A 25,669-nucleotide genomic window follows, 5' to 3' on the forward strand; every position below is an offset into this window, starting at 1 on the left:
TGAGGTGCGGGCAGGAAAGGTGCGATTTTAATTTTTTTAAATGTTTACTTATTATTTTGAGAGAGAGAGAGAGAGAGCATGAGTGCACGACCGGGGGAGGGGTGGAGAGAGAAGGAGACACCAAATCCGAAGCAGGCTCCAGGCTCCGAGCTGTCAGCACAGAGCCCGACACGGGGCTCAAATCCACGAACCATGAGATCATGACCTGAGCCAAAGTTGGCCACTCAACCAACCAAGCCACCCAGGCGCCTCAAGATGAATCTGACAGTCTTGTCCTCAGAGGGCGCCCAGCCCCACAATGCCTCATGGTGTGAGGGCCAGGTTAGGTGAAGCCTGGGGTCCGGAGCCAGACAGACCTGCTCTTCTCCAGGCTTGGACACTGTCTTTGACAAGTTGCCTCCACTCTCTGAGACTCGATTTCCTTACTTGCCAAATGGGGAAGATAATAGAACCTATCCCATCAGGTGGTTGTGAAAACCTGTTATGATGTGAAAGCATAGAAAATGACAGGAAACACACAAAAATGAGAATACACTTGGGCGTTTCTGGTCATGAACGGGGGTGTAGACATGCAAACCAGCATTTGGGCTCCAGAACGGGCTGGGGTGCGGCGGGCGAGGTTCAGGCCGGCCACTGAGGGCAGGTGTGCAGCTGTTCACCGAACCCTGGAAGAATGCTTTAGAGCCAGACCCTCATGGCTCAGAGAGCAGCCTGTCTCCGCCTGTGTCCATGTGCGTGTGCCGCTCACTCCCGTTTCCCAGGTCCCATCTCCCCAGGCCGGTTAGGCCACGTGACTAGTTCTGGACAAATGCCTGTGAGAAGGGTGATGGCTGCTGATGCGGGGAGGAGTCAATTCAGAGCTGATGTGTTTTCCCCTCGATTCTTCTCCCTGCTGTGGATTCCGGTGGTGAAGCCCTAAGATGCAGGGGGGCCGCCAACCCTCATCAGACTCAATGGAAGGAAACCCTTCCTGTGCTCGGCCATGGAGACCTGGCGGGTGTTTGATGAGGCAGCCAGTGCAAACTGCCGCCCTGCGTACAGCACTACTATTCTTCCTGCTTCTAGAGGCCACGTCAGTGGCCTGTGGTCACACAGCTCATCTGTGGACAGAGCTGGAACCCCCTCCCAGGCCCGATTCACGGGGTTGGCTTTTAGAAACCATACTTCTCTGGGGTGCCCGGGTGGCTCAGTTGGTTCTGCGTCCGACTTCAGCTCAGAGGTCATGATCTCACAGTTCGTGAGTTCGAGCCCCACGTCGGGCTCTCTGCTGACGGCTCGGAGCCTGGAGCCTGCTTCGGATTTGGTGTCTCCCTCTCTCTCTGTGCCCCTCCCTGCTCATGCTGTCTCTCTCTCCCTCCCTCTCAAAAATAGACATTTTAAAAAAAGTTTTAAAGAACCCACACTTCCCTCGCCTCCTGACAGCCTGTCCTCAAGCGCCGCTGTCCCAGCTGAGGTCTCTAGCAGGTGTCCCGCAGGGGCCGCCGGATGAGCAGCTGGAGCAGTCAGAACACTTGGCAAGGTCAGTGTCAAATCCTGTCGTTCTGGATGGTTCTGGGGACTTGAAACACTAGTTCTACTTCTACCGGTGCTGGTGGTTCAGGATAAGCAACCCACAAGCAAGACACGACAGCTCGCCCTGGCTTGGCGGACTGTTGCCGGGGACTCGAACACAGTCGTGCAGACGGACTCACAAGAATTCCTCCAGCGTCTGTTTCACCCTAAGCCCTTGTGTCCAGCTTGTGCCCCGGCCCAGAGAGGCAATACGGCAAACCCTGAGCTTCAGGATTAGCCTTGTGCTCGAATCCCTGCTCTGCTGCTTACTGGCTGTGTGACCTTAGGTAAGTAAGTCACTTTGCTTCTCTGAGCCTCAATTTCCTCATCTGTAAAATGGGGGTAGCTGATGGTGGTGGGCACTTGAGGGGAAGAGCACTGGGTGTTGTATGGAAAACAATTTGACAATAAAATATTATGGAAAAAAAAATAAAATGGGGGTAGCAATCCCAATTCCTCATAGGACGGACTCCCACATTGGAGATGACAGATGAAAGGTGCTGAGCATAGTGCTTGGTATGTGTAGGCTTATTTACAAGTTTTTAAATGCTTATTTCTTTTTTTTTAGTAATTTATTGTCAATTGGTTTCCATTTAACACCCAATGCTCTTTCCCACAAGTGCCCTCCTCCATCACCACAACCTCTTTTCCCCCCTCCCCCTTCCCTTTCCCCCCTCGTTTTCAGTATTCAATAGTCTGTCAGGTTTTGTGTCCCTCTCTCTCCCCAACTCTCTTTCCCTCTTCCCCTCCCCCTGGTCCTCCATTAGGTTTCTCCTATTCTCCTGTTAGAACTAGGAGTGCAAACATATGGAATCTGTCCTTCTCCACCTGACTTATTTCGCTTAGCATGACACTCTCAAGGTCCATCCACGTTGCTACAAATGGCCAGATTTCATTCTTTCTCATTGCCATGTAGTATTCCATTGTATATATACACCATATCTTCTTGATCTATTCATCGGTTGATGGACATTTAGGCTCTTTCCATGATTTGGCTATTGTAGAAAATGCTGCTATGAACTTTGGGGTACATGGGCCCCTATGCATCAGCACTTCTGTATCCCCTGGGTAGATCCCCAGCAGTGCTATTGCTGGGTCCTAAGGGAGTTCTATGGATAGTTTTTTGAGGAACCTCCACACTGTTTTCCAGAGCACCTGCACCAGTTTACATTCCCACCAACAGCGTAGGAGGGTGCCCGTCTCTCCACACCCTCGCCAGCATCGAGTCTCTTGATTTGTTCATTTAGCCACTGTGACTGGCGTGAGGTGGTGTCTCAGTGTGGTTTGTGTAATGCTTATTTATTTCTGAGAAAGGGAGAGCAGGAGAGGGGCAGAGGATCCAAAGCAGGCTCTGTGCCAACAGCAGAGAGCCCAACGAGGGGCCCAAACTCACGAATCATGAAATCATGATCTGAGCTGAAGTTGGACACTTAACAGAGTGAGCCACCCAGGTGCCCCAAAATTTTAATTTAAAAAAAAAACAACCAATTTTTTTCTTTAATCTTTATTTTTGAGAGAGACAGACAGACTGAGAGATGGGAGGGACAGAGAGAGAGGGAGACAGAATCTCCAGGCTCCAGGCTCTGAGCTGTCGGCACAGAGCCCAATGAGGGGCTCGAACTCACAAAGCGTGAGATCATGACCTGAGTTGAAGTCCAGCGCTTAATTGAATAAGCCACTGGAGCACCCCCAATTTTTTTTTTTAATTTGAGAGAGAGAGAGAGAGAGAGAGAGAGAGAGAGAGAGAGAGAAAGAGAGAGAATCCCAAGCAGGCTCCGTACTGATACAAGGCTCGATCTCACAACTGTGAGATCAGGACCTGAGCCATAATCAAGAGTCAACTGGATGCTTGACTGACTGAGCCACTCAGGCACCCCGTGTAACCCTGTTATAATCCAAGGCAGGCCGTCTTTCTCCCACGGAAGATCAGGGGGCTACCAGAGCAGAGGGACTCAATGTACAGATTTATATCAAGATTGCCTGTAAGTTTATTTACAAATAGGAGACACACACACACACATAGATATCACTGGACGTTTCGGGAAACTTGGAGTGGGGCACAGCCCTTCTCTGCCTGCCTCTTCTCTCGGCTCCTCCTCACTCAGCTTGAGCTCTCTGGAAAAGCACTTCTGATACTTCCGTGGTGGGAAGTCGGTGGGTGTTCTGATCAGGTTCTCACCGCCTCTAATGTCCAAATCTGCCTGTCCCCATGGACCATGGACAAGGGGCTGTTAGGCTTGGCTCAGTCATTCATGTCCAAGCCAAATTCTGGATACAGCTCTTTGGTGGTGACACCTCGGATGACAGCTGAAAGGAAAGGAGGCAAGGATGTGTGTCCCGGGGGAGGCGTAGGAAGGAGCATGGCCCAAGGCCTGAGCTACCCAGGACCCCCACACTCCTTCACCTCCTTCCTTTGCCTCGACTTGGCTGAGATACCCTCCTGCTACTCCTTCTAGACCCCTCCACTGTGGGCCCTGCTTGGCCACCCCGAACTAGACTCACTGAACCCTCACTGCACTTTGCAGAGGAGTCAAGCAAATCCCCTGAGGCTGCACGCTGAGTGGCTGGAGCCATCTGCGGAAAATGTCACTTCATATTTCCATGGCACCTGGGGCCGGCTGAAAACCCCCACTCCTCAGCCCGCACCCCCCCCCCCCCCCCCCGGGCCATGTCCTGGCCATTTGGTGATGCCATGCTTCCTGCTCCCTCAGCGACTCTTTTCCCCTCTCAGGGCAAGGGTGTCCGCAGAGGCCTCCCTGACCGCCTTAGCTCTTCCCTACCTGCCACCCTGTTCACGCCTCAATATTCCCCAGCTCTGGCCTTTGTTTCCTTCATAGCACTTAACCCATTTTAGAATTCCTTTCTTTGTGCTCCTTTGCTTAGTGACCATTCCCCTCCCCCACCCCAACACCAAAACAGAAGTCACACACAAGAACAGGGTCCTTCCAGGGTCTGGTTCTCCAGGGCGCCCCCACACCTTGCAGAGCAGCACAGGGTAGGTACTAAGTAAGTACTCCCTGAACCGGTGAAAGAAGACGGGCTGCCCGCTCCAGGCCCTGTGACCAGAAAGACCGGTGGCAAGCTGGCTTCTAGCTCCTAAGAGCATATGCCCTTAACCACCAGCCTGCCGTGCCCTTGGCCTCTGTTCTCCGTCCATCTGTATTTGCCTCCTCCTCTTGTCTCCTTTCCTTCCTGGGGACCCGGTCCCTACTAGTACAGAGGCGCCCTCCCTGACAGATGCTTGGATGCTGAGAGACAGTTCTGCAGTTTCCTGTAGCAACCAGGGGGCAGCCCGGCACTGTACGCTGTCCCCAACAGTCCACCAGCCCGAGCCAGGTGACGGAAGGGAGGCCATCTCTGCATTTCCTTGACTCCGAGGTGGACTGTCCTGACCAGCCTGGACACACAGGTGTCTATGCCTTGGCCAAGCCCTCTGGAGAGTCAGACTGTGTTCAGAGAGGAACAAAAGCCTCCTTTAAGCCACAGAGTCACTGCCCTTCTGGGACTTTCTGCCTCCATAATTAGTCAGCCACTTGAGGCAAGGATGGTGTCTCAGTCAGTCTGAGTAGGCCCCGGAAGACTGGGGACTGTAGCCCTCAATCTAGCAGGGAGGTGAGTTCATGCTCAAACCTGTCTCTGGCTCTGAAGCAGGCCCTACACTGGAAGGAAAAACCTCAGGGAACTCCTGTAAGAGCTGTCCAGCTGCTCTGGGGCATTTGGGGAGCAGCGCAGCTGAGCAGGATGGGAGAGCTGGACAATCAGAGGGCCCAGGAGCAAAATCCCAACACCCCGGGAAGTGGGGGTCCTTCCCTGTGAGCCCTGGCTGCTCAGGGGCCCTGACGCTCACCCAGCTTGCCCAGCAGCATCTGGCCCGCATCCTTGATGTCATTGTACTCGTGGAGCCGCGAGATGTGGTCCTCCAGTTCATCCACGCTGTAGCCTCTACGATGAGGGAGGGGAGAAGGGACAGACAGACATCTTTAAGAAAGCTGAGGAGGACCCAGAATTCAGAGAGTAACAAGGCATCTATTGACCCAACGTTCACTAAGGGCCTCCTAGGGACACAGGGATGGCCCTCAGGAAACTTAGGTAGGGCCGGGTTCTGCCCAGCCCCTCACTCCTGGCAAACGGCTCTCTGCTCTCAGGGGGCGGTTCCCAGCCACACTGACACTACGTGACCCCGGCCACAGCCGAGGGATTCACAGATAGGCACACGAGGGGCTAGTCAGTGTGTGGGAAAGGCACATTCAAAGGCTGCTCAGTCGATGCCACGCGGCTGGAGCATGGGGAATGGGAAAATCTAGAAGCTGCGAAAGAACCAGCTTTCCCCGGGCACCGAGCACCCCACCTGCAGAGAGAGAGAATGGAGTCGGTGTGCAGGCGGGAACCGAGGCAGAGGACCGGGGCCCGGAAGGGAGACCGGCAGAGGAATAACCCCCGTTCCGGACAGCTTTCCGCTTCCTAGTTCCAGCTCCTCCTGGGTCTGACCGCACCCCTACCTGAGAGAGGCTGCTGAGACACCCTGAATCCAACGGCAGGGCGTGGGGCATGGTCCTTGTGGTACGCTAAGCTAGTGCGGCTGGGTTTCAGTTACTGGGCGCTGGTTAAAAGTCATCTTAAGCATGCTGAGGGGCCCAGCGAGACTTACTCAGATATGAATTGGGAGATCTCTTTGTCCAGCAGGTCCCTCTTCTCCTTCAGTTTCTGAATGTCAAGGTGCAGAGAATCCTCACTGGCTCCATCAGCCTGGCCAGACTTGGGAGATGGCCGCTGAGTGGCACAGAAACTTATTAGCCAGGGGCGCCTGGGTGGCTCAGTCGACTGAGCATCTGACTTTGGCTCAGGTCACGATCTCATGGGTTCGTGAGTTCTAGCCCCACATTGGGCTTGCTGCTGTCAGCGTGTAGCCTGTTTCAGATCCTGTCCCCCTTTCTCTCTGCCCCTCCCCTTTCTCAAAAATAAAGCATTAAAAAAAAAGTCCTTAGCCAGACTGACCCATTATCCACAATTCAGAACCTTCCAATTATCCCCAACAGCCATCTCCTGCTTCTGCTTGGTGACAGACTCCCCCCACCTTTGAATAAGATTACATTTCCCAGCCTCCCTTGGAATTAGATGTGGTCCCTGTAAGTTCTGGTGAGTAGAGATGAATCAGAAATGGTGTATGCCATGTCTGGAAATTGTCCTTCCAGGAAGAGGGTCTCCCTTTCTCTGGCCTTCCTCCTTCCCGCTGGCTGGCGTGTAAATGTAACAATACAGCTGACCAGTGTCTTGGGGGACGAGGCAGAACCCATGTTGAAGATGCGGGAGAACGAGGTAGAGGCCTGGGTCCCTGAGGCCGCGTTAGGCCACCATTATCTGGGGTTTTCTTTTACTCCCAGCCAGACCTAAGCCTAACCAATGGGCTCACCCTGGCCCCTAATCGGATCCCAGATAATCGGCTTCAAGTCTACTTCTTGCTCCTCTCAAGCCTATGAGGTCGCTGGCCTTGTAATCTCATTGGAATAACAAAGCCCTTCCCTCCGGCTGTGGTTCATCTTTGCCCTTTCTGCCTCTAAATTCTGCGAATGTCGCTAATCTTCAGGAAATGTGTGTTGGATCAACTGTCTGCACAGGACAGAGGAGCCCAAGGAAGGGTTTCAGCAACGGGTAAGACAGCCAGCCTGGCCCTTGCTTTCACAGAATGTGTATAAAACAGCCGACAGTTAGATTTTCCCTCTAGAGATCTCCATCGAAAGCTCTACTCACACTTCCCCGGAAAGGCCTTGCCTGACCACCCCGCCTAAAATGGTCACTTCTCAATGGCCTTTGTCCTGATACTTCATAACATCTGTCACCACCTGACATAAACATTTTATTAACAATCCTTCCGCCAAGGAGTGTAAACTGCACGAGGGTAGGGACTCTTGTGTTCACTGGGTCCCCACCAGTGCCTGGCACACAGTAGGCACTCGATAAAATGGATCAAATGAATGAGTGAGTGATAAACAATTAGTCAACTAACGACAAGCCTGAAAAGTGCTTTGAACTTGAAGTACAGGGTGGCTAAGGGAGAGTGCCTCACTGAGCCGTTGGACTGAGTCAGATGTTGGGGCGACGCTTCTCTTAGGGACTTCAGCTCTATTTCTATTTATTTACTTATTTATTTTTGAGGGAAGGAGGCAGAGCAGGAGAGGGGGAGGAGCAGACAGAGGGGGAGACATAGAACCCAAAGCAGGCTCCAGGCTCTAAGCTATCAGTACAGAGCCCGACTCGGGCCTCGAACCCACCGACCGTGAGGTCAAACCCACCAAACACACCAACCGTGAGCTGAAGTCGGACCCTTCACCGACTGAGCCACCCAGGGCGCCCCAAGGGACCTCAACTCTAAAGGATGAGCAGGCATCAGCTTGGGAAAAAGCCGGAAGAAAAACATTCCAGAAGGGGAGCGTACATCTAAATGGCAAAGACAGGAGAGAACACATGTGTCCGAGGGACCGAGAGAATGGTTTCTGTGTGGGGCGGGTCGTGGGGTGAAAAAGAACAAAACCAACCACTTGCAGCCCTGTCAGAAGGAGGAGAGACGGAGCCGGCTTGGGGAAGCTGGGGTACCACTGGTGAAGGCCAGGGCGCTGCTGCTTCTTTGAAGCGTGGTGGGCAGGAGGAAAAGAAGGGGAAGGGCTGAGAAATGACCTGGAGCTTCTCAGCAGAACAAGGTCTGCTGGGGGAGGACTTGAAAAGGGCTGGGGTGGGTGGGCTACAGTTGGGGATGGGGAGCAGCACTGACCTACGCCACGGAGGGCGAGGAGGGGGGTGGGTACAAGCGTACTCACAGGGGATTGGAAGGCCCCGCGGCAACTTTTGGAAAGTCCTGGTTGAGTCCTGGAGAGGAATCCGAGGAGAAAAGACTGACTGAACCTACAGTCCGCGCTGGAAGAGGGTATGTGGGGGTGTGGGAGGTAAGGAGTTGGGAAGGGAGCAGATAAAGGTCCGGGATCAGGGAAGGGATCCTCAAGGAAGTGGGATTCTGAGAGGGGGAGTGTGGAGGGCTGGCTGGGGGCGGGGGTCTCTGGTAGTGATCTCGGAGATGAGAGTTGGGCAGGGCTATGAGGAGTCAGGAAAGGGGCTGTGCAGGGATCCGCTTCCGCCCTGCTGTCCGCTCCCCGCCCACCTTCTGAGCCCTGGGGTTCGGGGCCCCCGTCTCGGGGGCGTCTGCAGTGATGGAGGGTCCAGGACGGTGGTGGGAGAGCGGCCTCCCGGGCCGGCAGGTAACCGGAAGCTTGTGACGGAGACCGGCAACGGTCAGGTAGCGAGCTGCGCACGCATCCTGAGTGAGCCCAGGCCCCACCCCGCTCCCCCGAGGTGGGCGGAGACAGAGGCTGCGTGCGCAGCTTTCCTTGTGGCTCCACCTGTCCCTTTAGGCTCGCGGGGCTCTAACCGCTCCGCCTTTCCTTTTCATCTTTCTTATCCACCAATAGGCTTGGGTGATTGAAGCCATGCCCACCCAGCTGGAGCCCAGGAACGCCCCTGTCCCGCCCTTTCTGGCTCAGCTGCACCCGGCGCGGTGACTACCGGGAGCAATTCCGCAGTGGTTGCCGGGATCGCGATGATGTGGCCCCCCCGTCCCCCTCCCTGTCCCGGGATGTCGGAAGAAACCCGACAGAGCAAATTGGCTGCGGCCAAGAAAAAGGTAAAACGCGCCGAGTCGCGGCTCCCTGACCCCGCCAAAGGCACCTTTGAAGGCCGGGCGGTGGCCAGAGTCTGTGCTGCCCCTTAGGCACACAGGGAGAGTCCCTCGGCGCCCCTCGGCGGCCCCCCACCCCCCCACCAAAGTCTTCCCAGCCAGTCCCGCCCCCTGGCAGCCCAGCCCCCGCCCTCTCCCGTCGCCCCTGGGTGACTTTGGGCCGTGACTCCCTGGGCTCACCGCTCCGGGCTCGGCCCTCGCCTTCTGCCACCCAGAACCAGACGACCCGGGCTCTCCGGGCCGAGTCTCCGAGGACCTGGGTCCCGGCCCTGCTCTTCCCTCCCCCACCGCGGAGCCGAGCCGCGGGCGTCCGTAGGGAGGAGTGGAATGTAGTTACGTCACAATCCCCCTCGGAACTGTCATTAGCGCCAGGAGCCCGGTGTTTGATCTTAACTACCCAGTCCCCCTGTGTTTTCATCCTCTTTCCGGTGTCTCCGGTCATGGCACAAATTTCCAGCTTGAAGGGAACTGGGGACTGTGGACCTAGGTGGGAGAGGTTTCAGGCGCCCTTACTCTAGACTGAACCCCATCCTTAAACCTTGACTTCACCAGTGATCGAGACAGGTTGATAACACCTCGGGAACAATGGGGAGAATGTATTTCCTTTAGTATCTTCCTAGCTTTTTACTGTTCAGAAAGACTTTTGACATTTTTCACCTGAATTCTCTACCTCACGTTTTTTTAAATTCCTTATGATTCTGGAACCAGGGTGCCTCATAATCAGTGCTCTTTGGAGTAGGATCCGCTTTCCCTCTGCGGAACAGATCTCTGGAAACTGAACACAGCTGGGGATCTTCCCCAAATCATCATCTGAACGTGTAGCATCCTGAGTGCCACTGGATAAATATGGGACCAAAGCATCCGTTTTGCTTGATTTTTCTTGAGAAAAATCCTTTTAGGTTGATACACCTCAGGATGACATTTGCATAGATTTGTTAAGATTATAATAGACTTCTCTCTGAAATGGTGCTTGGGTTGGCCCTCGTTCTGTTACGTTCTCAGATTCACCAGGCGCGGGCCTTCGCTGCTTTCTGCCATCAGGATATGTTGATGTAAAAGTTTGAGAAATACCAGCGTGCATCTTTGACAGGTGTGTAGGAAAGGACGCTGAGGTCTGATTATTCAGATGTTTACTTTTCCGCTTGTTTGCCTCTGGGTTTGCCTCTTAGCACCTGCTGATTTCATGGCATAACCCTGGAATTCAGAGGCAGAAGACCGGATTGAAATTCCATTATTGCCTCCCCCCAACCTTTTTGAAAGCCATGTTATCAGTCCATCTCTGCCGTCATTAAGGATTACAACACCTTGTAGGCTTGCTGGTGGCATTGAATCAGATGTCGGATAGAGGCATCTGTGGTAAACTACAGAGTTCAATGTGGACACAGGGGTTTACGGTTCTCACGAGTCCTACTGCTTTTCTTGCTGCAGTTGAGAGAATATCAGCAGAGGAACAGCCCTGGTGTTCCTGCAGGAGCGAAGAAGAAAAGAAAGATTAAAAATGGCAGTAGCCCTGAGACAGCCACTTCTGATGGTTGTCACTCTCCTGAGGATGTGAGTACTGGCTGGCCAGGCTTCCGGGGACACGGGGGTCTGTGACGGATCCTAAAGGGCAGTGGTGAAGGTTGTGGAGGAAGTGACAGGTGCAGGTTTGAATCCTACCTGTCCCTCTGCTGGAGATCTGTCCTTGCTAGTGATATCTTCCCACATCAGTGAAAAATTGACTTACACTTGTGACCCTGAAATGAGAGGGTTGATGGTGCTTTTATATGAATCCCTTAGTATAGGGCCTTGTGCGGGGTAACAATTGAGTTCATGGTGCTGCTGTTTGACTTGCGGATTGGGTGACTTTCCTCATCCCCAGCCTCCAGGGGAAGCCCGGCCACCATTGGCCACCACACTCTTCCTTTCAGGAAGCCCTAAAAGAGGCCCAGGGTGTGGTGGGGCAGGAGGCAGTGGGTTTTGAGTCCATCTTTGCCACCTGTTGGCTGGGCGAGCTCAGGAAAAGCACTTCCTCCCCCGGGCCTCAGTTGCCTCGTCCGCAAAATGGTATTGCTGGAGCAGGTCGGCGTCTTCCAACTTTTAGCTGGAGCCCCCTTTGTTCAAGTGAACCCTTCCCTCGGAAGTCTGGTTTTTAAAACAGATGGGATTCCTATCAGAGCCCTCCCCTGCATCCTGGGCCTGAGGAGAGGGTCTCACGAACGTATCCAAAAAACAGCTGCATCGGGCAGGTGACTGCATCCTATGTCACTGCACCTTTCAGGGGCCTTTCCTCTCTGTGCACGTTGATTTCTGCACAGTGCCCGGTGGCTGTCGGGGAAGGCGGCACAGGCCATGGATTTGTTCCCGTCTCTCTTCTCCTGCATTCCATTTTCCTGAACCCATCTCTTCTTCCTTCCCTGACTCTCTCACCTCTCTCTAAGCCACTTTTCTCTCTCTCCCCCTGCCCTTGTTTCTCCCTTTTCGCCTCCTGTAGATTCAGGACATTCTGAAGGTGCTGGTGTCCGACCTTAACCGCTCCAATGGGGTAGCGCTCCCCCCATTGGACAAGTGGAAGGTGAGGCAGTGCCGAGCCCCCTCTCCGGCTTGCTCTTTCCCAGCTGTGCATGCCCCAAGGCTTCTCTGGTTTGGGGGATACTTTGCCTCTGGCTTATTTTATGTTGCTGTCATTAACCCTCAGCCTGTTCACGTCTGCTTTTTCACCTGCTTGGTTGATTGGGTTTGTTTTCCTTCTCCCACATCCCTTATCTTGGAGAAGGTGAGACACACCTTGTGGGCTCGGAGCAGCCACTAAGGGGCACAGGCAAGGGCGTACGGGCCGAGAGGAGTCCGGAGGCTTGTATTTGCACTGAGTTCTACGATTCCGCGTCCACAACCTGCTGTTGTCCTGGAAACGAAGACCCAGACCCTTCTTGTCTTATTACTATTATTTTTTAAATGTTTGTTTATTTTTGAGAGTGAGACAGACAGAGCATGAGCAGGGGAGGGCAGAGAGAGGGAGACACAGAATCCGAAGCAGGCTCCAGGCTCCAAGCGGTCAGCCCGGAGCCGGACACCGCGTTCGAACTCACGAGCCGTGAGATCATGACCTGAGCCAAAGTTTAGCCGACGCAGCCACCCAGGCACCCCTTCTTGTCATTTTTTAAATCCTCTCTGTCTCAGTAACTGTTGCCCACCTCAGTTTTCTGCAGCCGCAATGTAGGCTGGTGGTTGCAGCGTCCTGGACAGAGCTGACAGCATTTCCAGAAATGGAGAATCCTGGAGAAAAAAATTGCAATGGGACATTTGGAGGAGTAGACAGTGTTTTTTAAATACTCCAGACTTTAGCTACAAGACCTAACAGTGTAAAATAACTTGGTTATTCACAAAATTGTCATGTTATATATATTTAAGTCCTTAGAAAATTACTTTCGTCCTTTCCTGAACTTCCTTGTGTTTAGTGCTAGGGATCAGTGGGAACCCAAGACCCAGGAGGTGTCCAGAGCTTGCCAGGGCCCATGGCTTACAAGTGCCCACCTCCTCCAGAGTCTCACGCCTGGCCACCGCTGAGCCTCTGGTCTTACCTATTAGATTCTGCTGAATGGGTTGGCATGGCAATGCTAGGTTCCGGGGTCAAAGGTCACAGCATGGACTGGAAACATACAAATGGCTTGATTCATCCTCAGCTCCCCAGGCTCCCCAGCACTCGCTCTAAGTAGGGAGGTGGAGCTGGGTTTTCAGAGACCAGGGCTGATGGGTCCAGAGAGCAGCTACCCCTGGGCCCCAAGAGCGGTCTGGCCTCCTCTCCTCCTCCTGGCCCCAGCCTCACTGGCCAGGCCTTGGCTCCCTAGTCCTCTCCCCTCATCAAACTTGAGTTTGTTGGCCACTTTCCCCATCTCTTTGCTCATCTGGCCTGTCAGCCATTAGATCTCTAGGGCTGGACGCTTGGACTAAGTGTTAGGCCTGTGCCTGGAGAGAGGCTGGGTGGGGCTCTGGTCAAGCAAGTAGGTCCAGGTAGGGAAGAGGAAGTGGTTTCTCCATGGCTCCTTGTCCCCAACCCCAGGATTCTTCTTCAGGATGTCACGGATCAGAGGGTCGACACCTTACCTCTGGTTTCTCAGGTTGGTTCTTGGTTTTAGAAGCAGGAGGTTGAGGTGGGGGTCATGGGCCATGTTTTTCTTTTTACTGGTAGGCATAGGGTGAGGCTTCTAGTTGGGCAGCTGGCTTTCCCAGAAAAGGCCTGAATAGGGCAAATATGGCCAGCGGTTGGGGGAAAGCAGGGGGCAAGAGAGAAAGGAGGCGGACGGTGGCATTGATGACCATGTCTCCGTCACCAGCACCCTCTTGCCCAGCAGGGGCCCAGGGTGAGGGCCACTCTGGCATTCCGGAAGAACCGTGCCTGTCTCCTCCTTGACTAGGCACACGTATCTTCCACCTGCTGTGGTTGCCAAGGTCAGAGCCTGGTACTGTCTCTTGCCGAGCTCCAGGGAGAGCAAAGCCATCACGTATTCACGAAGGAGGTCGTGCACACCCTGCTTTGAGCTTTGGCCATCCAGAAGGTTGCAGAGCGGCCCTCCACGCCCCAGAGTGGTTCCCAGCATGTGCGGCTGTCACTCTGACCACAGCAACACCTGTCCTGCCCGCTCTGCACCCCTGCATCCATGGCAGCAAGGTGCCTGCTTACCTGCATGGCCACTAACCCCCTGCTCTGTTCTGTGACAGGTGCCCAAAGACCGTGCTGCGCCTGCTGCACCAGCTGTTGATGACACCGTGTCACCTGGCGGTGTCCCTTCCCCCTGTGCTAGTCCCCCCCGTGTCACTAGCATGGCATCAACTCAGGTTTGTGCCTCCTCCCCCTCTGCCTGCCGCCCCACTGTGCGTTCACCATCTCCTCCTCCTCAGAGGACTGTCCCTGCTTTGGGTCCTTGTCCCCTTTCTTCAGGTAGCTTGGTTCCTAGAGCCAAGCACCCTTCCCCAGGACTGAAGCGAGGGAGGCCAAGACCAGGCCTTTCCTTGCAGTTTGGGAAGATGGACGGTTGTCAGAATAAGCTTGGCTCCCCACCCCGCCCCCCGCCCCGTCCCTGGGTGGTCTTACCAGAAATTGAGTGACCACCTCATGTATTTCTTCCCAAACAGAACCATACTGCAGAAAACGATTCTTTTCTCATGGAAGAAAGCAAGTGAGTATCTCCCGTGGGGGCAGTGGTGCCCACGCTGAGGGAGGCGGGGCAGCCACTGCCCGTGACCCCTTGTCCCCATCGAGCCTCCCGCACCCCTGACTCCTGCCTTCATCCCCAGATGTCTGTCATCCACCGAGAGCCTGCGACAGCTTTCTCAGCAGCTCAACGGTCTTGTGTCTGAGGTACCCCAGCCCTTGAAGCCCAAAGGGGGGTAGATGGGGAGGGAAAATACAGTAGAATAAAACAGGGGGAGGGAGGGAAGAGCCTGGGACCAGCCGGCCTGCTGGCTAACGTCTAGCTCATCACAGCTCCTCTGAGTGTCCTCTTTGAAGCTCCCCAAATGAAGGGGCTGGGCCTCGAGGCCTGTTACATCGTTCGATCCTGCTGCAGAAAGCACAGAATGAGCTGCCTGGGGAGTGGGGGACGGAGGAAGGGGAGATGAGAACCAGGAGGACTTGGCACAAAGGGGTTCCTGCCAAGCTAGAAAAGTTTGCGGCTCGCCCGGCTGGCTCAGTCAGTTAAGCGTCTGACTCGGGCTCAGGTCATGATCTCATGGTTTGTGAGTTTGAGCCCTGTGTCGGGCTCCGTGCTGACAGCTCAGAGCTGTGTCTCCCTCTCTCTCTGCCCCTCCCCTGCTTGTCTCTCTCTGTCTTTCAAAAATAAATAACGATTAAAAAAATTAAAACAAAAAATAGAGCGCTACAAAAAAAAAGAAAGAAAAAAAAAAGGAAAGTTTGCAGTTGTTGGGCAAGACAGGAAGTCGGAGAGCTTAGGCACCGAGGGGGACAGAGCGCGTCTCCATGTGAGCCCTTTCGTGTCTCCTAGTCTTCATCCTACATCAATGGGGAGGGCCTGGCATCTTCTGCTAGCATAAAAGATCTGGAGGTAAGTTGGCCTGGACCGTGGCCCAGCGATCCTGCAGGCCAGCCCCCCGCCTCCTCCCCCAGCGGGGGCTGGTGCCCTGCTGCCAGCTGAGACAGCCCAGACAGCCCCCAGCCCTAATGACTGCTCTCTCTACCTCTCCCTCGGCCCTCGTCCAACTCCTCCTCCTCCTCCTCCTCCTCCTCTGCATGCGCCTCAGAGCCGGTATCAAGAGCTATCACTAGCCCTGGACTCCAGCAATCTAACAAACAAACAACTCAGTAGCAAGATAGAGGAATTGGTAAGAGTTCAGCGGGGTCCGCTGGTTTCACGCTGCCAATCTGGGGCTTTAGTTTTCCCCTGGGGCTCTGAAGAGAGGGGCTGGGGACCCCTGATGCCAAGGGAGAATGGGGTGCTGGGGGGCCCTAGGTCTCAGTTGGAGGGACCCTGGAGCATGCAGCATGGCTCTCTGTGGCTGCCCTCTTTGCCTCCTCTCTGTTCTCCAGTCACCCCTGCTTGAGTCCTCGCCCCACTTGCCCCCGGGGCTGTTGCCTCTGGAGGAAGCACTGGTTTGACTGGTGTGCTCTGGCCCTGACTCAGCCCCTAATTTGTTCTATCTTTGAACTTGGACAAGTCACCTTTCCTCTCTGGGCTTGAGTTTCCTAAAGGGGTAGAATGCGAGGTGTCCAAGGTCCCTTTTAGCTCAGAAAATCCAGTCTCTCTTGTTCCTGTATCCCTGCTGTTAAGAACAGAACGGGGCCTGCGGTATGTGCTCCGTAAACGCCTGGTGCCAAGCCACGAGCTGGCGGAAGGGCAATCTCGTGTCTCAGCTCCCATTTCTAGAGGTTTATGTCCTTGGCCTTTCACGGACATCTGGATTCAGACCCTCACTTGCGTAGCTGTGAGGCAAAGCGCCCAAGACCCAAGGTCTCTTTCCTTGGGACCTTGGGGAGCGTCTGTCAGTTCATGTCCCCATGAACATGGCATTTTCTGGCCCCTGCCCATCCCTCCGTTTCGGCCTGGGGAGGGTGGTGAGGGGGCAGCCTCAGTTACCTCCCTTCGACTCTCCCCACAGAAACAGCAGCACCAGGAAGCTTTGGATCAACTGGAAAAAGTAACGTAACCTGATTTGTCTGCTGATTACCTGGCAGATAGGTTTGGGGAGGACTGAGTTGTAGAGGCCCGTTTCCATCTGGGTCTGCTCCCAGCCTGGAGCAATAATGGCCCCCTCTTCCCGCACCCCTGCCCCACCCCTCTGCTGCCCGCCCACCCCCTACAAATCTGGTTGCATTGTTGGGCCTGTCCTGGGCCGTGGGTGGCTTTCTAGGAGCACGACTTTTGCTGTTTCAACTCTGCCTCCTCCCAGTCAGGGATGTTGTGTCCTTCCTGCAGGAGAAGAAGGAGTTTGAGCAGAAGCTTCTGAAGGAACAGGGGTCTCTGAGGGAACAGCTGCAGGTGCGTGGTGCCGAGGTCTCCCTCCCGCCCCCAGGAAATGCTTCCTTTCCTCCCCTTCACTACTCCTTTCCCTTCCCTCCCAAAGGTTCACATCCAGACCATAGGGATTCTGGTGTCTGAGAAGACCGATTTGCATACAGCCTTGGTGCATACACAGCAGGCGGTCAGGCAGAAAGCAGGTAGGAGTCTGGACACTCGGCCCTCAGCCTGGCACCACGGTGGGGCTTCGGCGGGATTCCTTCCTGGGTCCCGCTTCCAACCGTGTCGTTCCAGGGGAGTCTGAAGATCTTGCCAGTCGCCTGCAGTCTTCCCGCCAGCGCATAGGCGAGCTGGAGCGCACGCTGTCTGCTGTCTCTACCCAGCAGAAACAGGTGGACAAGGTGAGCCCAGCAGCTGACCCGTCTGCTGGAGGCGCGGCCATCCCGACAGGCGAAGGGCCTGAAGGTCCCCTCCCGCACGACGGGGTGTCTTGCTGCCCATAAGGCCGCATGGGCCATTTCTCTCCGCTTTAAAGTTGTGTGGTGATTTTAAAAGCACCCTGAGGCTGGGGGAGTTGGTAGGGGTGGGGGCTGCTTTCTGGAGGGAGCACTGAAGGCAGAGCCCAGAGGCTGAGAGCCCGCCCCGCCCTCCACGGGCTGTGGGCCTGGGCCAGTACAGAACAGCACTTTTTTCTTTTCTTCTTTTTTTTTATATATTTGTTTTTGAGAGAGACATGTGCCAGTGGGGGAGGGGCGCAGAGAGAGAGAATCCTAAGCAGGTCCCGTGCTGTCCGTGCCGAGCCTGACATGAACCATGAGATCCTGACCTGAGCTGAAACCAAGAGTTGGACGCTTAACCGACTGAGCCCCCCAGGCGTCCCCAGAACAGTACTTTCAGCACGCTACCTTTTATGTAGGCAGGGGAGAAGGTGTGTGCGCGAGGTACAAAGTGTGTGAAAGGGTTTCTAAACACCCGGGGAGAGGAACCGAGTAGCCGGGACGCACGTCACCTCTGCCCTGGGTGGTGAGCCGTGTGACTACATCGTCCATTCAAAGAAGAGGAACCTAGGTCCCAATGCAAATTTAATTCCCCTCCTTGCGTCCGCGCCCCCCACCTCAGGGAGGAAATGGGGGATGTTTAGTCCCAGCTCTGTCTCGGTGACGACTTAACTTGGGCCGCTCTGTGGGGGTCACCTGTAAGCAGAGCTGCACCCGTGCCTCCCCCAGGTGGTGACCGCGGGGTCCGACGCGCTTGTAGCTCGGCGCCCAGTAAAGCACTGATAAAGTTTCAGAAGTACTGGCGCCGCCGCTAACGACGGCGGGCCGCCCTGCTCTGGGTGCGCCTCCACCGGCCAGCTGTGGATCTCTCCCACCCCTGCCCACTTCTTCGCCGAGGCGCGTGAGAACGTGGGCTTGGGGATGCTTTGAACAAAACGTCAAGGGCGGCTGAGGGCTGAGGAGGGCAGCTGAAGAGTTATTATGCTGCCATTAGTCCTCAGAATGCGCCCTCTGCCTGCCCGAGCCTGACCTCGCTTTTCTGGGTTTGCAGAACAACAAGGACTTGACCAAAGAGCGAGACGCCCTCAAACTGGAATTATACCAGAACAAGTAGGTTGGGGGGAGGCGCGAACAGGAGCACGGTGAGGGGGGCACATGGGTTAGGACAGGTGCGGAGCCAGACTGGGGCCTCAGGCCACTCCTGTCTTCTCTCCGGCCTGCAGCTCGTGACCCTTGATCCCCAGGGTCTCTTCTGACACCACTGTTCGGTTGCTCTGTGGGGAGGGGGGGTCACCAGAGTGCTCTTTCAGTTCTTTATCCGTGCCCTTCTTTGCCGCCTGTGTCTACAGCAAAGACAACGAGGACCTGAAGGAGCAGAACTCGGAACTGCAGGAGAGGCTGCGGGTCTGCATGGAAGAGAAGGCAGCCCTGCAGCTCGGGGTGGGGGACCTGGAGAAGAAGCTGGAGATGTCGGAGCTCCTGCTGCAGCAGGTGAGGCCCGGAGTCCCAGGGAGGCGAGGCCCCGTCCGCCTGGGGCTGCCATCTCCGGCCAGGAGCCGGACGGTTTGCACTCTTGTTCTGCTCCTGCCGTGACATCCTGCTCCAGACCTGATAAAACATCTACCAGTCGGGGCCCCACGAGACCTGTGGCATCAGAGTCTCGGGGATGCGGCTTTTAAAATTTGTTTTCTTGAAAGCACCCTGGTTGAGAACCATTGTCATCTAGGTGGTAGTTACAAGGCATGACACGCAACAAGGCAGTTAGCAGCCCACGAGTCTGTCTGCTTCCTCTCGAGGCTGAGCCACCAGGTCGTCAGGGTGCCTGGGTCATTCTTCCCCATGAGCAGGACTCGGCCTTCATGTCACTTCCTTCAGCAAGGCTCTTCCCTCCCGATCAACCCAGGAAAAATCTCACCTCTTTCCCAAGACAGACCTTCAGATAGTGTGAAGAGGGGTGTGCGTAGATTCCTCGTCCCCTCTAAGATCTTTTCCAAGCGAAACAGCCCCGGCTGGTTGTCCCCCAGTCTGTCACCCTCCTAATTGCTTTCTCCTGGATGGGACCTGAATTGTCAGGGCTTCACTTATGGTCCATCCTCCAGAGCAAAACACGAGTCTGCAGATTTGGGGTGGCCCGGGCAGCATGCAGAGCTCTGTACCCATCCGCCCAGTAGGACTGGCATGCCTCCTTTGTGTCCAGTCCTAATAAATGGCCTGGAGATATAAAAGCGAGGGCTTATGCTTGCTCCGGAGTCGATGGATGCCCGTACTCTGTGACCTGACAGCCCATCTCTAGGACGGGCACCAGTCTGTAGCCCTATTATAGCCAGAAAAGGATCTGGAAGGATGCACCCCAGGTTGACGGGATTGGGAGGCAGAGGACCACTTACAGGGAATATTTGGGAAACATAAGGCCTGCAGACGTGGTACTCATCACTTGAGGATGGAGATCTTCATAGTTGCACGTTATCCTAGCTCACGCCCGTTTGGGGGAAACTGTAGAGCAGCCTGGGCTCCCCATGCTAACCTTCTCGTTTCCTGCTCTCCAGTTTTCTAGTGGGTCTCAACCCGCCGACAGCAACCAGCAGTTACAGCAGGCCCTGGAAGAGCAGGCCCGGCTGGAGGCACGTATGGAGCAGGTGAGGCCTTGCGGGGTGAGAGGTGTGGAGGCGGGAAGACCCCAGGCGAGCAGGAGCTGGTGCGGCCCCGTGGCACCCCCTGACAACCTCTGTGCCCGTTCTCCCAGCTGAAAGACACCCTCAAGCATATGCAGCTGGAGAGAGACAAGTATGCAGAGAATCTGAAAGAGGACAATGCCTTTTGGCAGGAGAGGATGAAGCAGATGTCTGAAAAGGTAAGAGGTGACCCCCCCCCCCCCCCGCCTTAGGTCATTTGATCTTTCTGGGCACCAGTGAAATGGGAAGCCTGTCACTTGCTGTGTGCAGCCAGATGTGGCTGGGTGTTTTTTGTGGGTGGGGATGGAGAGGGCGATGGTCATCTGGCCATCCCAACCTCCCCACCCCCCACTCGCCCATCCCCTCTGTGCTCTGGGCAGATGAACCAGTTAAAGGAGGAGAAGGAGCAGAGCGTGAGTCAGGTGCAGGAGCTGGAGGCCAGCGTGGCCGAACTGAAGAAGCAGCTAGGTAGGCTGGGGCCCGAGCGATCTGGGAACAGGATTGGTGTCAGAGGGCCGGCGAGGATGCCTTTGAATGCCCTGGGGAGGTGGGTGGATGGAAGGGCTCTGTGGCCACGGGAAGGAGGTCTGGACCAGGAGTTGGCAAGCCTGGGTCGAGTGCCCACTGTCAACCACCCAGGGTTGTCTTGAGCATAAGAACATAAAGAACTCTATTCTAAAGTGTCTGGAAAGACTGTACATCCTATGAGTGTGAGGGATTATTGGTCAGGAAGCCAAGGGTTGGGGTGAGGGAACCCAGGTACGAGCTGTGGACCAAGAGGCCCCTGGCTGCTCAGTTGGTAGAACATCCGATCTTGGGGTTCTGAGTTCCAGCACCTTGTTGGGGGTGGAGCCAACTTTAAAAAAGAAAAAAAAGAATAAAGAATAGGAGCTGTGGACCAAAAAGAGGGGTATTTTGAAGGCACAGCGATAAGCCTCTGCCGTGTGCCCCCCACAGCCACCCCCCCTGCCCAGGAGCCCCCAGCAGGGCCCTCGGAGGTGGAAGAGCGACTGCAGGCGGAGGCTGACCGACTACAGAAGGAGCTGGAGAGCCTGGCAGGGCAGCTGCGGGCTCAGGTGCAGGACAACGAAGGTCTGAGCCGCCTCAACTGGGAGCAGGAGCAGCGGCTGCTGGAGCTGGAGCGGGCCGCCGAGTGCTGGGGGGAGCAGGCCGAGGAGCGCAAGCAGATTCTGGAAACCATGCAGAATGACCGGACCACCATCAGCCGCGCGCTGTCCCAGAACCGCGAGCTCAAGGAGCAGCTGGCCGAGCTGCAGAACGGCTTCGTCAGGATGGTGCGCGGCCCTTCCTCGCTGGCCACGTCCTCTGGTGCTGGGCGGGACCTCCACCCTCTCCGGGCCTTTGTCTCCCCGCCTGAAAAAACGGGGCCGGTTGGGGGCAGGGTATGGACCGCATGGGAAATGGTGCCAATCAAGGCAGCCAGCAAGCGCAGGTGCATGGGGTGGGGTCGGTGGGGGGTGGGTTTTCCTGCCTGCCTCTACCTTTCCCTGAGCTGTGCGAGGCAGACACCAAGTTCTGGGGTCTCCAGCCACACTGGGTAGCCGCCGATTCCTTCTCTCCGACCAGAGCAACGAGAATATGGAGATTACGAGCGCGCTACAGTCGGAGCAGCACGTGAAGAAGGAGCTGGCCAAGAAGGTGGGCCAGCTGCAGGAGAAGCTGGCCGAGCTGAAGGAGACGGTAACCCCTGTACCCGTTGGGGAAGCCTGGGAGGTGGACCCCAGCCTGGAAGGTGGCGGTGGGGGCGGGGCCGGGCGGGGCAGTTCTGGCCTGGGGTTCTGGATGGGGGGCGGGGCGCTGACTCCAGAGCCCCTCAGAGCACGGCTCCCTGTTGCTCCTTTGCTCTCTGACTTCGAGAAGTGTGTTGCAGCCCTGGGCCGGAGGTCGTCACCCCGGCTAGAGACCTCAAGCCCACATGAGAGGGGAATGTCTTGGATTCAGCCCTGGCTTCTGACCCCAGCCCCACTGGTCACTCCTCACTTCTCATCTCTCAGCCTCAATTTCCTTAATCTAGAAGGGAGATGAGCCTTTTGCTCAAGAGGTGTTGAGGATTAAATGAAAATCATGCCTGTAAGGTGGGGCTGCGCCTTGGTTTTCCCACTAAAGTTAAAATAGAAAGAAGGTTGTCATGAGGTGTGAAGCTAGGTGAGGGAGGCGTGGGGCTCTGGACAAGGGGCGGTCACTTAGGTCCTGGAGTGAAGAAGCCAGGGGCCCCGGCAGCGCGGCAGAAAAAGCTGTGCCCCTCTCCTACCTCCCCAGTCCTGGCTCAGAATCTGGCAGCCGCCCCCCTCGCCCCCCACCTGCCTCACTCCCAGGGTCCTCCCGCAGGTGGAGCTGAAGAGCCAGGAGGCCGAGAGCCTGCAGCAGCAGCGGGACCAGTTCGCGAGCCACCTGCAGCAGTATGTGGCCGCCTTCCAGCAGATGGCCTCCGACAAGGAGGTGCTGCAAAAGCAGGTGCTGCTGCAGACGCAGCTCCTGGACCGGCTGCAGCACGAGCAAGTTCAGGGCAAGGCGGAGGCCGAGATAGCCCGCCAGGAGTTACAGGAGACCCAGGTGAGGGGCTGGGGGTGCCGGGCCCCCAGGGGCGGGCCTGCGACCTGCACCTCTTCTCACGCTTTCCTGGCCCCTCAGGGACGCCTGGAAGCTGCCACCCAGCAGAACCAGCAGCTCCAGGCCCAGCTGGGCTTTGGGGCTGTGCCTGAGGAAGGTAAGTGGGACCTGCCAGGGGAAGAGGGCGGAGCCCAAGGAGGGGGGCGTGGGGGGCTTGGAGCAGCACAGAACTGAGTTCAAAGGGACCCTTAGGGCGGTGAATCCTCCTCCTCCTCTGGGGATGGACTGGGCTGGCCCAAGGTTGCTCTGGGAGGCGGGGCAGAGCCGGGCTTTCCTCCCTGGCCTGCTCCCCCTCCCCCGTCGGGTTGTCTGAGGCCCCTCTGGCTGCCTCAACAGGAGACAGACTGGACAGTGAGGAGGAGGAAGGGAAGGCAGCCCCGCCGAGGCTGAGCATGCCCGAGGACCTAGATAGCCGCGAGGCCATGGTGAGCGCTCATCCCTGTCCCACCTTCCTGCTTCCCTCTGGCCCCCACCCGCCTCCGACTCCCTTCTCACCTCTTGGTCTGGCTCCCTCGATTTCTCTTGACCCCCAACCCCCACCCGCTGGGAGCCGATGGTCTGCCCTTGCGCCTCCTCGAAACACCAGGTGTGTCCACCGGGGCAGAGAGGCGCTCCTCTGTGCCTCCTTCCTGCTCCATGCCCCCATCCCTAACTTCCCCCACAAAGGCACACGTGCACACATCTTACCCGCAGGTGGCATTTTGTAACTCGGCCTTAGCCAGTGCCGAGGAGGAGCAGGCGCGCCTGCGCAGGCAGCTGAAGGAACAGAGGCTGCGCTGCCAGCACCTGGCTCGACTGGCGGCCCCTGGGCCCCTGGAGGACAGCGTACCTGGGGAGACCCACCAGGCCCTCCAGGCGGCCATGGACAAGCTGCAGGTGAGTGAGTCTGCCTGGCCTGGCCCAGGGGCAGGGAGTGGGGGGTGGGGGGATGGCTAGGGCGGACTGCCGAGCCCTGACCCCCGCGCCCTGACCCCTGCGCCCCACACACCGAGCCCCACACCCTGAGCCCTGTGCCTCGACCCCCGCACCCTGACCTGATGTCCCGAGCCCCGTGCCCTGATCCCTGCACCCTGAGCCCCGACCCCGCGCCCTGAACCCTGTTGCTGTGGCTGCAGAGCCGCTTCCTGGAGCTCATGCAGGAGAAAGTGGACCTGAAGGAGCGGGTGGAGGACCTGGAGCATCGCTGCATCCAGCTTTCTGGAGAGACAGACACGATTGGTGAGCTGCATGGCCGGCCCCCAGGGGTGGGGGGAGCTCCGTGAGGGGTCGGAGAACCTGAGCCTCAGCCCGTCTGCCCCGCAGGGGAATACATTACCCTTTACCAGAATCAGAGGGCCGTGCTAAAGGAGCGGCACCGGGAGAAAGAGGAGTACATTAGCCGACTGGCTCAGGACAAAGAGGAAATGAAGGTGGGCCCTCAGCGTCCCTGGGAGCCGAGAGGAGCGGTGGGGGCAGGGCTAGAGCTGGGGCTCAGCACCTCTCCCTCCAGGTCAAGCTGCTAGAGCTGCAGGAGCTGGTGCTGCGCCTGGTGGACGAGCGAAATGAATGGCAGGGCAGGTTCCTGGCTAGCGCCCAGAACCCTGCTGGGGAACCCACTACAGCACCCCCAGCCCAAGAGCTTGGCACTGCCAATAGCCAGGGTGGTGAGTAGCACCCAGGGGCTGGCGGGCGGTGGGGGAGGGCTTGCACAGCACTCAGAGTCCCGCCCTTCTCTCTCACCCCCCCCTCTCCCCCGCACCCAAGATGATCTCCGTGAAGTGAGCCTGGCTGACAACGACAGTGTGGAGCCTCCCCAGGGCGAGGCCCTGCCACGCCACACTGGCGCCGAGAACCCCACCGCGCAGCAGATCATGAAGCTGCTGTGCGAGATCCAGAACCCCCGAGAACGCCCGGGCTTGGGCAGCAACCCGTGCATCCCCTTCTTCTACCGGGCTGACGACAACGACGAGGTGAAGATCACAGTGGTCTGAGGAGCCGACACTGGCACACAGAGCCTAGAGATGTGGGGCTGGGGCTCTGCCCCCACCCTGTCCCCACCCCCCTTCATTCCTTCCCAGTCCCCTTTTATCCTTCGACTACCAAGACAAGACCCCTGAGAGGGGTGTGGTGAGCCCCCTAGCGGGGGAGACATACACATGCAGACCCCTTGCCGCCTTGGCAACGCTGTATCTTTATCTCTGGGCTGTTCAGGGTTCCAGAAAAACAAAGAGCCAGAGGCTCAGTGAATCTAGTTTATTTAGGAAGCTGCCTTTCTCGGGGAGCAGGGGCTTCCTGGCGGCCTCCTCACCCCCATCAAGTAGTCCTTCATTTTGAGGGGCTTGTGCATCCTCTATTCAGAGGCACTTTGGGGCACAAGTGCCCCCCACTGTCCAGCCAGATGACTGGGCAGCACTCTCCCAGGCCTCGGGGTGTCAGGGCTGAGGCCAAGCAAAGGCATAAGCATAAGCTGGTGGCGGGGTGGGCTCCCTCCCCAGTGTACATACTTATCTGTGTAACATTTTGTATATTCTGGGGATAGGGCAGCTCCTGTATCATAGCAGAGGTTGGAACTGGCAAATGGGGAGAAAATTCTATTAAATATTTGAATATAGGGAAACTTATTTATTGATAGCATAGGGCAGAGAGGACGGGAACGGGGCCGGGGTCCTGCAGGGGTAATTCGACTCCTGTTTTGCTTTTTATTTCGGAATAAATGGATTTAGCCATACTGCCTGGCCTTGCATGTGCCTCTTTCCAGTCACTGGTCACTAGGTCCCAGGGTCTGTGCTGCAGGTGCTGAACAGGAAGCAGGTCTTGCCAGCAGAGGGCAGGCTTCTGGATTGTGCAAAGCGCGCCCCCACCCCCCCCATGTGTCTGAGCCTGCCCAAAGGAGCTGTTAGAGATGGCCCAGCTCTGTCACTCTCCCGCTGCTTGGGGAAGCCTGGGGGATCTCAGGTGGACTCAAAGGTGGTGGGGGATACTCCTGCCCTAATGGCCAAGAGGCTCAGAAGCCTGATCCAGCCCTGGGGAGGGGCAGGCAAGGTCCCAGCACTCAAGTGTGCTGACTTCCAGGTCAGGCAGTTACTGTGGCATCACCCTGCCCCTCTGGTGGCCTGTTGTCCCGTCCCTCTGCAGTGCGTGCCAATGCCCCTAGTCCTCCCTCCA

The 25,669-nt window shown here is 56.6% G+C and overlaps 2 protein-coding genes and 1 long non-coding RNA gene across 7 annotated transcripts; 1 reads left to right on the forward strand and 2 right to left on the reverse strand.

Annotated features, from left to right (window-relative positions):
• Nucleotides 1-3,509: 3,509 nt before the first annotated feature.
• SWI5 (SWI5 homologous recombination repair protein) lies at nt 3,510-9,028 on the reverse strand. Its single transcript, XM_029921069.1, has 5 exons — nt 9,003-9,028; nt 8,702-8,909; nt 6,200-6,321; nt 5,399-5,493; nt 3,510-3,858 (listed from the first exon to the last, which is right to left on the reverse strand). Exons 1-5 carry the CDS (start codon nt 9,026-9,028, stop codon nt 3,794-3,796), a joined length of 516 nt encoding a protein of 171 aa, XP_029776929.1. The 3' UTR covers nt 3,510-3,793.
• Nucleotides 9,029-9,069: 41 nt separating this feature from the next.
• GOLGA2 (golgin A2) lies at nt 9,070-25,232 on the forward strand. Of its 2 annotated transcripts, XM_029919889.1 has the most exons (27): nt 9,070-9,220; nt 10,703-10,825; nt 11,748-11,828; nt 13,973-14,089; nt 14,387-14,430; nt 14,549-14,612; nt 15,256-15,315; nt 15,512-15,592; nt 16,367-16,405; nt 16,684-16,746; nt 16,832-16,925; nt 17,020-17,126; nt 18,274-18,332; nt 18,572-18,713; nt 19,769-19,858; nt 19,966-20,073; nt 20,275-20,362; nt 20,852-21,189; nt 21,482-21,595; nt 22,244-22,468; nt 22,547-22,622; nt 22,862-22,950; nt 23,219-23,401; nt 23,641-23,743; nt 23,828-23,934; nt 24,015-24,168; nt 24,269-25,232. In XM_029919889.1, exons 1-27 carry the CDS (start codon nt 9,137-9,139, stop codon nt 24,493-24,495), a joined length of 3,060 nt encoding a protein of 1,019 aa, XP_029775749.1. In that variant the 5' UTR covers nt 9,070-9,136; the 3' UTR covers nt 24,496-25,232. The 2 variants fall into 2 exon arrangements, with proteins under 2 accessions (XP_029775749.1, XP_029775750.1); XM_029919890.1 differs by lacking the exon at nt 11,748-11,828.
• Nucleotides 10,366-12,828, reverse strand: LOC115276089. 4 transcript variants are annotated; one of them, XR_003901806.1, is made up of 5 exons: nt 12,778-12,828; nt 12,448-12,529; nt 12,041-12,158; nt 10,934-11,010; nt 10,366-10,739 (listed from the first exon to the last, which is right to left on the reverse strand). It is a non-coding gene; the product is annotated as an uncharacterized LOC115276089 (long non-coding RNA). The 4 variants fall into 4 exon arrangements; XR_003901809.1 differs by having other exon boundaries at nt 12,788-12,827; XR_003901808.1 differs by lacking the exon at nt 12,041-12,158.
• Nucleotides 25,233-25,669: the final 437 nt, after the last annotated feature.

The sequence above is a fragment of the Suricata suricatta genome, chromosome 13 (genome assembly GCF_006229205.1).
Source record: "Suricata suricatta isolate VVHF042 chromosome 13, meerkat_22Aug2017_6uvM2_HiC, whole genome shotgun sequence".
Classification (NCBI taxonomy): Eukaryota; Metazoa; Chordata; class Mammalia; order Carnivora; family Herpestidae; genus Suricata; species Suricata suricatta.

What these genes read in the sequence shown, in the direction of transcription:
- GOLGA2 (XM_029919889.1), top strand. Translation starts at nt 9,137, where the DNA reads ATGATGTGGCCCCCCCGTCCCCCTCCCTGTCCCGGGATGTCGGAAGAA. An exon ending in CCCCATTGGACAAGTGGAAG is followed by an intron (nt 11,829 to 13,972) that starts GTGAGGCAGTGC and finishes GTTCTGTGACAG; the next exon opens with GTGCCCAAAGACCGTGCTGC. An exon ending in AGGACAAAGAGGAAATGAAG is followed by an intron (nt 23,935 to 24,014) that starts GTGGGCCCTCAG and finishes CTCTCCCTCCAG; the next exon opens with GTCAAGCTGCTAGAGCTGCA.
- SWI5 (XM_029921069.1), bottom strand. Translation starts at nt 9,028, where the DNA reads ATGGCTTCAATCACCCAAGCCTATTG. An exon ending in CGAACCCCAGGGCTCAGAAG is followed by an intron (nt 6,322 to 8,701) that starts GTGGGCGGGGAG and finishes TGTGCCACTCAG; the next exon opens with CGGCCATCTCCCAAGTCTGG. An exon ending in GATGCTGCTGGGCAAGCTGG is followed by an intron (nt 3,859 to 5,398) that starts GTGAGCGTCAGG and finishes CTTTCCTTTCAG; the next exon opens with CTGTCATCCGAGGTGTCACC.